The sequence below is a fragment of the Solea senegalensis genome, linkage group LG8, assembly GCF_019176455.1.
Source record: "Solea senegalensis isolate Sse05_10M linkage group LG8, IFAPA_SoseM_1, whole genome shotgun sequence".
In the NCBI taxonomy this organism is placed as follows: domain Eukaryota; kingdom Metazoa; phylum Chordata; class Actinopteri; order Pleuronectiformes; family Soleidae; genus Solea; species Solea senegalensis.
In genome coordinates this window covers 4,328,316-4,340,224 of record NC_058028.1, presented here as the reverse complement: position 1 = coordinate 4,340,224, position 11,909 = coordinate 4,328,316, and the positions used below count along the sequence as shown (strand labels likewise).

Here is an 11,909-nt window from a genome sequence, read left to right as displayed (position 1 = left end):
CTGGACTCTGTGGAGAGGAGTCATCGTGTCCGAGATTCTGTACAAGGACAGAAGACCTACACTGTGATCCAGGTACACTCCTACTCTGGGGGACGCACCACATAAGACCTTAGTCCAGGTGTTGTTGCAATAAAGGTAACATCTGTTCTGCTCGCAACGGAACGACCAAGATTTGTTGTTGTATCCAAACACACACTCGTCCGAGTCTCCTGCTCTGTGGATGTTCTTGTATGAGACTGCGACATGAACGACTTCCCCTCTCCACTCCACCTCCCAGTAACAACGTCCAGTCAGACTCTCTTGACTGAGGACCTGTAACCAAGACGTGAATCGGTCTGGATGGCTGGAATAAGAGTTTTCCTCCCTTATTAATGTCACTTTTCGGTTTCCCTCAGATAAAAATAGATGTTTATATGCTGTTTTTGGATCCAGAGTGATGTCCTGTGAATACTGTAAGAATTCAGCTCTGGTCTTGAGCTCCGTTTGTGACAGTAGAGCATCCACTGGAGTCTCTTTCAGGGAGACGGTAGGGTCGACCAGCTTGTGTTTTTTAAACAGAGGTGTTTTATAATGAGGCTCAAGGTGTTTCCCACAGTAAGAAGCTAAACAAACCATACAGGACTTGAGAGCTTTCAGTTTTCTATCCGTGCAGACAGCACAAGCCACATCTTCAGCTCCGGCATAGCAGTCATCAGCAGGAGCTGCAGGGAGACCAGACTTATTCAGGTGTGCCACTAAATGTGCTAACAAAGTGTTCTTCACCAGGTTAGGCCTTTGTCTGAGGGTCCCTCTACACAGAGGGCAGCTGTAGATACTCCTCTCATCCTCTGTGTCCCAGTGGAACTTAATACAGTTCATGCAGTAGTTGTGTCCACAGGCAATAGTCACAGGGTCCTTCAGTACATCATAACAAATGGGACAGCAGATCAGTTTCTGCTCCAGCTGTTCTTCTATTTGCTCCATTTCTTGTCTGTGAAGTCTTCAGAGTTTTCTCGTTAAGGTTTTGTCAACCATCCTCCTGAAGGTGCTGTCCTTGTGACTGAATCAGGTTTTAAACATCTGTCACTGAGCTGATGAGGCAAATTTTTAAAGGCCTTTCCTCAACAATGGTCTTGCATCTTCCATAGCGTTTCTGTCCACAGATCAAAGCTCTTCATCACAGTCCAAAGTTCCTCAATACAGCTTGCCGGACCTTACTAGAAGACGATGAAGAAGCTTAAGACATTTAACCTCTCTTTTTTCTCAGCATCTGCGACTCAAAGTTCAAAGTTCAACACAGCTCAAGGTTCCCCAGTCGGCCTAATTCAAAGTTCCTCAAACAGTTCAAAGCTCCTCAAAGCAGTTCAAAGCTCTCTAATGCACTTTAAAGCTCCTCATCCACATATAGAACAAAAACACGGAATAACTACAGAATATTTTGATTTCTCCCGATCACGATCGCGAGTTTACCCAGCATGCCTCAGCTGACAGCGCCTCCGACACCCACTCTGCCCAGCTCGGCTTTCAGGTTATCAAAAGAGCATTTGATGGTAGCGTTGCCAGTCGCAGTGGTTGCGGCTGTTGGGGGATTCCTACTCAGCCATTACCTGTCCGGGCGGCGCTGTAAAAAGGGGCAAGTGAACACGACCATCAGCAAAGACTGTCCCAAAGTGGTCCACAGCTTTGACATGGAGGACATCGGCACCAAGGCTGTGTACTGCCGCTGCTGGAAGTCAAAGAAGTTCCCTTACTGTGACGGAGCACACGCCAAACACAACGACGAGACTGGGGACAACGTCGGGCCCCTCGTCATCAAGAGGAAGAATAATTAAACGGATTCATCGCACAACTCCGGCCTCTCTTGACATCTCATGTCCCTCAACCCTGTTTTTTTCATCAGATGTCACGACATCGCAAATTGCTTTCTGTTGCATTTTGATGTGTTTAACAAAGTATTTTGGACAAAATTGTTATCACCCCTGTGCATGGACATTGTATCCTCACGTCTTGCGTCTTTCTTGGAGCAGGTGGTTGAGACACAATGACCTGGCAGCTCTCAGGTAGCCCAGGAAATAGTCCTCTACTGGTAAAAATCTAAAAATCCTCACCTTGAGAAGCTGTTTTTACATTAAAAAGATGTTGGCTGTGATAAATTCATTGCAGCTTTGTATCCCAGCCTCATCATGGTGCTCATTTGCAAGGTTGGTTGCGAGCACAATCCTCTTTCCCAAGACTCTGGAGTGCCCTCTACCTCTTTGGGGCAGGTGGGAGAAAAACTTGGGTGGACTTACAGGAAGTGAGGATAGGGGTGATGGGACTAAGGAAAATGAGAGCAGGAAGAGAACTGTGGTTAAGAACTTCAAATTGACGATTACAGGCATTACAGCCTGCCAGAAACTAACCTTAATCCCTTAAAATAACACATGCTTGTATTTGAACAATACAGAAATAAAAAGATAATAGATGCTCTCTGGACAGTGCCCTGCCTCTGGCTACACATTTCAATTGCCAAGCCTGTTCAGTGAATGAGAACACTTTCAATCAAGGTTCCTAAAGTTTATTCTAGATTGTTTTTTGGATTAGCAAAGCAGCAAACAAAATTCAAAAATGAGAGATTCTAAGTGAGATTCTAAATCTGGATTTTCAGGATTTTGAGATATTTCTATATGATCAAAGAAATGGAAGATATTTTACTTACTGTGAGACATCAGTGTTGAATCAACAATAACACAACAACAGCATGACACCCCTGTTTACAAATGTAGGTTTAATTCTTATTATTAGAGAAGTGTACAGACCACCGTACAATCCGTTGCAAAGGCAGTAGTATTTACAAGGCGAGAGGCTACACCAACACTTCCTGTGGAATCTCTTTAACTCTACATGCAACTCAAAGTGTAAGTTCATAAAAATACCATCTTATGAGTCCGATCAAAGCCTCTTTCGCGCTATGTACAAATCATATATTTTCTTTTAAAAATAGCTTTCGGTGTATGCTTTTGAACGTTATTATTACTCTTGTTAATACATAGACTCTGCAGGGTTGGCAGGTAAAATAAAAATTTCCTATAAATCTAGTCTGATAAAAGCCGGTTCTCCCCCTGCAAATCATATAAATAATTTACTGTATTACTTAAAGCTGCACAGGTAAAAGGTACAGTAAGAGTTTTACTCATGTAACAGACGACCCACATAAAAGAATGTAGGTTTGGGAGACATTACAGTAGATTTGCAGCATGTAGTTTATGAGAACAACATTGTGATGCCATCAGTGATGGTCATCAGGTCTTTAATTCACACACTCAGGCACCTACACACACCACACAACACAAACACACACTCATTAAGGACCCACTACTGAAAGTAACGAAGCCTCCCTTTTTCTTGAAGGACAATTCTCATTTGTTTTTCCAATGCTGTGATATTAAAATACATTCTTTCATGATACAGTAAAAGGCTTTTACGCCTCCATGAAGGATTGCACATTTTCCCTTAAACAAATAAAACAACACGACCGAAAGACAAACACTTAGATTTAAACTTTAGATGTATTTAATATGTGTGTGTGTGTGTGTGTTATTAGAAGCCTGGAAACCAGACGAGTCATCGAGCTCATGTTTATTCGCTCTCGTATTTCAGCCTGGAAATTCCTGGGCTATTAGTGCAATAAAACACAGCGTGACGCACAGTAGCTGTGTGTGTCTTTTCTCACACTTAGATGTGCTTTTTTTTTAAAAAAGAAAAAATTTATTATTACTGTACACAGTCAGAAATACATTAAGAGTCCATTTATGTACCCCAAGGTACACTCTAATAACCCCTGAGGGATAATTATTAAACCTAAGTACATATACTGTATGTAGCTTTTAAATTGCACAAAATGTACATATATGGAGTAAATTCCCTGTTGTTTGTGTAGTGTGTCACCTGTTTATTATCATTTATTTATTATTTTGGTCGGGCATCTTTTTGGGGCAACCAAGTTTGCCCTTCATGCACAAGCGAATGCTACTAATGTCGCTAGCTCATATAGCCCACATTAGCTGTTTGTGAGCCGTTTGCAGCTGTTAAAGGGAGAATATCTGGTGCTTGCAGTGTAGGAATTTATTTGTTATATGTGTTTTTGTACGGTTCTTGTTCATCCGTTTACTCCTCTGAGCACAGCTGCACCTGTTCTTGAGTTCTCGAGTTCCTTGTGTTCCTGTAGTGGATAAAGTGTCCCAGCAATTATCACTAACTCGGCCCGGGTGGCGAGCATTGTTGCCTCACAGCAAGAATTCACCAGTTTTGGATCCCAGTTTGACTGAAATATTCTCTGGCTTCTGGCCTCTGGCCGTGAGCTGGCCATACTCATTAATGTGTCTCGGCGACCTGTCCTGTGTACCCTGTCTTTAGCCTGTGATTTTTTATTTAATTAGCTTGATTTTAAATATAAAATGCACTAAAATAAGGGTCAATATTGTTGCTAGAGGTACAACAATGGTCCCTTTACGGTACAAACCACTAGGGTACAACCTGGATACCCCATGACAAGCCATTGTAACCTTAAAGGTACAACACTGTACCTTATTTTCTGAGCGTGTACAGCCAGTCAATCTTTAAAATGTGCTTTACAAAAAGAATGGATTGGATTGAATAAAAAGCCAAACAACACTAAACTCATGTGTCTAAAAACAACAGTATTGCTGCACGTCCAAGATCCTGGTGTACTCAGAGTAAGCAGAAGAGGTTTTTGGTTATTCCAGAGAGAGAGAGAGAGAGAGTAAGTGAGCGTGAGTGCATAATGCTTTCTATCCACTGAGATAATAGCAATAATAGCAGCAGCCACAGACAGGACTAGAGACTAGGCCATAGCATGGGGGTTCACATTTCAGCCAAAACCGCCATCATAGCGTTGAGCCGGAGACACTGGAGTCGGGGAGAAAAGCCGTGATGGCTCGGTAGCCCTGGGCCCGTCTGATCATGTCCCGCATCTCTCCGTTGAGTTCCATCAGCCTGACGGAGATTTCTGTCAGGTCCTGCTTTGAGCCCACCAGAGCGAACGTTCCCGTTTGACCCAGCGTTTGATGTCTGAAGAAGATATTCAGTAACGTCTGGATCTCATCCTCAGAGTGGCTGCCAAAGATGTCGTTAGGCCAAGTTGTTCTTCAAAGACAAAAATAGAGAAGGGGTTATCCATCTTAAAGATCCAGTGTGAGACGAGGAGGGAGGGCTAACTGACAGAAACTGTGTAAACGACACGTAAATATGCTTGTATTAAGCCTGATTGAGTTTGTTTGCACCACCATGTTGGCAGGAACCTGGTGCTTTTCATGAGTATGGGAACACACCACTCCAGAACCTGCAAAGTTCTGACTACTCTTCTCCTCATGCTACTCCAGAGAATGCTTTCACATGTAAAATAAACAAGATATTAAAACTAGTTAGTGTTGGATTCTGTACCTGCTATGATGCGACCTACCAAGGAAAGGTGCTATTCCATAATGTACCGTGATGGAAACATTGCATAATATGTAGCCTGGTTATCTGTGGATTTTTAAACCGCACGACTTCCCGCCAAAATGGTGTTTGGATTGCATGATATTAGCATATATCAACTCCCATCGTTGTGTTTTTTGGGTAATGGTCTCTCATTCAACCTCAATGGCAAGAACGCTCTACTGTGTCCCGACTTGATTCGAATGATGAAATAAAAAAATAGTTGTTGGACTCACCTGCACTCGCGAATGTAGCGAACGGCCGTTTTAAACTCTCTGTTCTTCAGACACTCCAGAACGGCTTGTACGGCAGCTTCAGAGGAGCTGAACGTGGGCTCAGAGCAGGAGCTTTCGCGGCAACCGATCTCGTCGCTGGTTACTGCGGCTGCTGCTTCCCTCAGGTTCCTCTTCATCTCATTTAACTCTCTGGACATATTTTTCAGCTAAAAGATGGGAGAGCAATATTTTGACAATTTTAGAATGGCAAATCACAATCATTTTGACCATTCATACATGATTTTGATTTAATTTAGAGAGAAATAGAGGCTCACATATTAATTATTAACTTGTTTTTTTTTTACATTCATCTATTTAATATTATTGATGAATATATAAATATGTATGTTTTAGATGATTAGTAACTGAAAAGAGGAAAAAAGGGAGGATAAATCTTTCTCTCTCAAATCTTAGAATAGAATAACTTACAATAATATCAACAATAGGCATTTCAAAAATCCTTATGTGGCCCAAGATGGCGAGAATGCTCATACAATTCCATGAACACTTTCTAAACTGCCGTTGTTTTAACTACTATTAAATTATTATAAAACTATTATAACTATTATGTGAAATTGTAATAAAATATGTATAATTAAAGGTATGTTGGCTCACTCAAGGACGGCATTCGGTTGCTTTGGGTGGAAAATGTCACAAATTACTCGACTTGTGTTCATAAAACTTATTCACTTTAGCTTAAATCTACTTTGGCTTTTACCAGTTGGAGTAATTTGAGTTTTTATCAGTGAGTTTTAGTGTGAAACAGTTACTGTGTGTGCGGGTTAGTGCTCGCTTTACTTACCTCAGGGATGGAGCTGATCGCGTGGACCTGTTCAATCAATTTACAGTAGGACTGAAAAAGTAGCAACAGCTGAAAGTGGAGTTTGTAGAGTCGTTGACAGAGCTCCAGTTGCTGGAAATGAAAAAAAAAAAAGATTTACATTAAGATTACATGATGAGGTATTTTCCTACTTGTGGAATACAAACACATCTACCTACTCCAGAACTAAATTACAGAAAAAAGGATGGATTTACTTGGAGAAACAAGTTAGCTAGGAACAAGCCGGGATTAAACTTACAGCCAGAGATTCCATGTGCTACAAAGCGAGCAAGAAAAAAAAAAACAGAGAATGAAAAGAAAGGCATGCAGTTCCATTTAAAAATTAGTAAAAAAAAGCAGAGGTATTTTCATGCACAGGTATAGAAACATAAGCACTGATGTATGGGTGACTTGGAAATTAAAGTCGGACTTGAAGAGAAAGGATAAATAAGCGGAGCAACCGAGCCTTCAGTCTTCAGTTATGACACAAGTGACGGCCACATTTAAGTCCCTGTAAAGCAAATGCACGTTTTCTCCTATTCACACATTTATTTATGAGAAAATGGCGTCTGAGAACATGTGGAAACTGTGGAGTAAAGACTGAAAACAGTTTCTCTTCAGTCTCCCGTGCAGGATTTGTTTTAGCCGTGTCTAATATAAATGACGCACCGGAGCCATCGTTAGTATAACTCCGGTGAGCTTTATCAGCGGTTTACCGTTCACGCACAGTAACTGCACCTGCGTCTAAAGATGAGGAAATGAAGTAGAGAAGAACAGAAAGAAGAGCAGTCTGTATGTGTGTTTGGCTCCTCCCATGGACACGCCCCCACCACCTTAAGAGCACAGAATGTTGCTGAATTTTACATGATTTGAAACCTTAGCCACTTTCTTAGTCATTCAAATCTGGTAACGCATTGTTTCGAGGTAACAAAGTCAGAAGGTACATACAGTATATATTTATATATATACACACATATATATGTACATACACACATATACATATATAAATACATACATATATGTATATATACATATATATATAATATATTGTTTATTATCACTTTACAGGGACTTTAAATGCAACTCAAGCTTTCTTGCTCTCATGCCTGGTGGAGCTGACAACGATCATAATGCACACAGGATGTGAGAAAAGAAAAATGCTGGATGTTGGAAAACATCACATTTACATGGCATGAGGAAAAATTAGAGGCAACACTCACAGAGCTACAGTATCACACAGTAATCGCAGTGCAGGAAGTACAGTATGAAAGGTCAGTTTAGATTTAGACATCCTTAGCATTGACTGTGAAATAATAATTTGATATAATGTGTTTGTACACTGGCTGGTTTACCTTTTCCTCGTGCTCCACGGGTTGACATGTTACCACGGCGCCCCCTGTGGTCCGGGGAAAAGTGGCTTTACAGTTGCTCAGCCACTGAGGATATAACACATACATCATTCTTATTACTATTAAAACACAGTGACAACATACAGATTTCAAAGCTCAGTGTCGAGTCGACTTACAGTGACAGCCGCCTCCCTTTTGTGGTTGTAAGTGTCGAGATACTCCTGAAGTTCCAACACGCTGAATTTCATTCTTTCCAGGAGACCGTACGACATAATCTGTAAAAAGTTGAGTTTTGCGTGATCAAAAATGTCATATTTACAGGTACGGTTTTAGACAGGTGTCCAAAAAAAAATGCTGTAGAGTAAGAATGCATTCAGTAAATCACAGTTCTCGTGTTTTTGTGCATTGTCAAGTCGCTTTGGCCTTGTTTCTACATCGAAGGAAGGGCTTTTTGACTTTTTCAGACAGTAGATGGCTGTACCTGGGTCCCAGAGGTTTCTGCCTACCCTGAACATAAGCATAACGTGTCTTTCGTCTGGCACACTACGCTTCCTTGGCTCACAACTGCATGTACTCAATGTTTACCCGTTTCTTTGTGCTCGAACAGCTCTCTTTGAAAGGTCTGTCATACACCTATAATCTACAATTCTATAAAATCCCTGATTATGTGATTCTAGTCAAGCACACCTCTACTTATTTCCTGGTTCTCCTGCCTCTCGTCTCCGCCTTCACCTCCATCAACTCATCTGTTTAACCATTTTTTAATCTCGCCTTAACAATTCTGGTTTGAGGGATGGCTGTTAGCTCTCTCTGCATTTAGTAAACCGATTAATGTAAACAATTAGAATTCACATTTTGTGGAAACTGTGAAAACTTTACAGCATATTTTCTTCCACACCTGCCACAAAATGTTGCAGAAACTGGACATATGTCATGTTACGTACCGTGTTTGCGTCAATAAATAAGGTCGGGCACTCGGAGCAGGACGTCAACATCTGAGAAGACCTCAAAAACTTCGACCCTAACCCCCTCAGTCCGTCGCCGAGGTAACTCACGGCGTCGCAGGTCAACGAACAGAATTTGGTCTGGATACTCTGTGAAGGAAAACAACAAAACTCACTGTGATGATGTTAAATCGCTTCCAAGTCATTCAAATTGCATACATCCTGCTACGGACGATGACTTTTCCCTCCACTGTCGGCTTTGGTCAGTGAAGTGAACAACACTGGGTTAATGACTTTTCAAAGCTGGAAGCATCTATTAAGAGTCCGCTCTAATCTGACCTCTCTAAAGGTTAATCAACCACCGTTCTAATCCTATTATCCTCGTACCGCAATTAATTAGATTGAAAGATGAATTCAACACCAAAGTCCATCACAGCACACATGAAGTGTTGACGCACTGCTGCCTCCAATATTGTGTCGTTGTGTGACTTTGGTGTTTCTAATCCTTCGTTCATACTCGCGTAAATTACACAAATTTACTAAAAGAGGACAGCAGTGGACAGCCCTGTTTTCAGTGAGGGTGAATCCAAATCTGGTTAACTGAGTTGATAATGTGTCAATACCTCATAGAACCACAAGAAAAACAAAACAAAACAAAAAAGTACAACACCTGGAAAAGTGAAGAAAACACATGAAAAGTGTAGACGGCGCAGGATCCATCGGAGTCGGACACCAGCTGGTTGATGTGACTTCGCCAGGCTTCCTCGGCGTCGTCGCACACCGCCGGCTGGAAGGCGGCGAGGATGGCGGAGAAGAAAGGTGACGGCGGCGGTGAGGAACGGCACTCCAGCATGTCGTCTCTCTCCTCTTCGGCGAGACTGAGTGGACACGGATACAATCATCCAACGTCACAAAAACTGCATTTTAATCATTTATTTGTCATAATTTCAACTTTTTATCTCATTAGTTTGACTTTTTAATCTCATAATTATGACTTTTTATCTATTATTTCTACTTCTTATCTCATAATTTCAACTTTTTATCTCATAATTATGACTTTTTATCTCATAATTTCAACTTCTTTTATCTCATAATTTTAACTTTTTTATCTCATAATTCCAATAAGTTCGACTTTTTATCTCATAATTATGACTTTTTGTCTCATAATTTCGACTTTTTATCTCATCTCATAATTTCAACTTTTTTTATCTCATAATTCCAATAAGTTCGACTTTTTATCTCATAATTATGAATTTTTGTCTCATAATTTCGACTTCTTGAATGGAGAAAAATCATAATTAAATATGTATCCTAGATTTTTCAGTGCTTTCTGACATTTAGAGTTTTGCGCAGCTTTTATGAACGAGTGAGAAAAGTCGTAGAGAGGGTGAACCTGGGTAAGCAGCTGTCGAGGTCCAGCTCTCCTCTGTAATCGTCACCGCAGTGAAACTCGGGCGGCAGCTCGACGATGGACAGAGACACCTCGTCCTCGTGGACGGCGGCGACTTCGTCTTCTTGTGACGCCTCGCGCTGAAAGAAAGAGCAAGCAGCCGTACGTTATAGAAAAACAAAAACGCTGAAGTCATGCAACTGAAGCAACATGCAATATGGATCATGATTATTTTTCATAACTGTTCCCTGTGTTATGTTACACTTCATTAATAAACATAATTTTGTGGGTAAAATGGATACACTAACCTTGCCACGGGACCCTACGGACACTCCTTGTAGTGTTTTCTTTTATTTAATAATATTTGTGTGCAATAAAATGTGCCAATTAATGTGAATAAGAGCAATTTCTGCCATCATCGTGGTCCTGCACACTTCTTTTTTTTTTTTTGTAGCAGGCAATGTGTAAACCTTTTCTTTACCTCCCGCATGCCAAGAGTTTTAGTAGTTGCTTAGCGCCACCAACACAGAAGCAGTAGGTATACACATTGCCTTTAACAGACAGACACAGAAAGGGAAGCGGTATATTGTTTTTTTTTTCTTTTCTTCTATGGCTATAGCCACAAACCACCCAACTAGCACCCCCTGGAAACATTTAAGTAAGGCACAAACTAGCCCAAAGCGTTACGGATTTCCCTGTTTGCAGGTTTTAGCTCATTCACCCTTCAACATGCAGAAAAAACTAATTTTTTTTGGCTCATGCTCTACTCTGAATAGAGGAAAAATGTAGAAAATGCCATAAAAACAGAAAACAACAATAATAATAATAATAATAATAACACTGATCATAGACTGAACCCAAAGCACAGTGTACAGAATAACATCCAAGACGAAGATGCAAACAAGCAGCCGCTATTTGGCGAAATTAGTAAAGAAGTCGAGTAAAGACGTGCGGTAGGAATTGGTGGCTCCCAGAATCTCAGACACTCTGAAGCCCTTATTCACCCGCGGCTTCGAGTCCTCTGGCACTTGGACCTCGAAACTCGGATGTTTGGAGTTCAGAGGTGTTGAATCGGCCGGAGGGGAAGAGGGAGAGTCCACGCTACTGCTCTCTGCTGTCGGAGAGAGGCTGACAATCTGGAGAAGAGACACAGAAAGAAAGAAACCGGAGAAAATTATCGTTATAAAGTACGGAAACGCTGACGTTTTTTAAAACACTGTGGCTGTGGATCAGTTGTGGATTGACACCACTTTTTCTTGTTGTTACTGATACTGGGCCAGTACCGATAATGTGATGCAGTCGACTATTTCAACTGTGAAACACTTTAAAAAATTCCATCATTCTCCCACTGTATAACAAATATTCCTCTTCCATAAAGAAGAAATCAACAGTCCACTACATGACTCTCTGCATAATGAAACGTGATATATATATATGTATATATTTATATACATATATATATATATATATGTATGTATATAAATATGTATATATTTATATACATATATATATATACATATATATATGTATATGTATATATATATATATATATATATATATATGTATAAGACTATAAAAGCTCTATAAACGTTTAAGGTCCACTGGGAACGGTTTGAATAGAATGACGATGCGGACAAGACAAAAATGTGTGAAATTATATTGTTGTTCAAGACA

General features: G+C 40.6%; 2 protein-coding genes across 11 annotated transcripts in view; one reads left to right on the top strand and one right to left on the bottom strand.

The window, feature by feature from the left end:
* Positions 1–1,421: 1,421 nt before the first annotated feature.
* LOC122773530 (CDGSH iron-sulfur domain-containing protein 1-like) lies at positions 1,422–1,811 on the top strand. Its single transcript, XM_044032290.1, has one exon. It carries the CDS (start codon positions 1,455–1,457, stop codon positions 1,809–1,811), a length of 357 nt encoding a protein of 118 aa, XP_043888225.1. The 5' UTR covers positions 1,422–1,454.
* A 920-nt stretch (positions 1,812–2,731) lies between these two features.
* Positions 2,732–11,909, bottom strand: part of frya (furry homolog a (Drosophila)) — a 65,405-nt gene continuing 56,227 nt past the window's right edge. For 6 of the 10 annotated variants that reach the window (XM_044031612.1, XM_044031614.1, XM_044031613.1 and 3 more), the window contains 10 exons: positions 11,240–11,371; positions 10,239–10,375; positions 9,516–9,723; positions 8,846–8,995; positions 8,078–8,176; positions 7,905–7,988; positions 6,812–6,829; positions 6,535–6,645; positions 5,694–5,899; positions 2,732–5,124 (listed from right to left, as the gene is read on the bottom strand). In XM_044031612.1, coding sequence (XP_043887547.1) covers positions 4,866–5,124; positions 5,694–5,899; positions 6,535–6,645; positions 6,812–6,829; positions 7,905–7,988; positions 8,078–8,176; positions 8,846–8,995; positions 9,516–9,723; positions 10,239–10,375; positions 11,240–11,371 — 1,404 coding nt within the window. In that variant the 3' untranslated portion in view covers positions 2,732–4,865. Of the gene's footprint in view, positions 5,125–5,693; positions 5,900–6,534; positions 6,646–6,811; positions 6,830–7,772; positions 7,777–7,904; positions 7,989–8,077; positions 8,177–8,845; positions 8,996–9,515; positions 9,724–10,238; positions 10,376–11,239; positions 11,372–11,909 lie in introns of those variants that run through there. The other 4 variants (XM_044031617.1, XM_044031622.1, XM_044031623.1 and 1 more) reach the window with 2 other exon arrangements.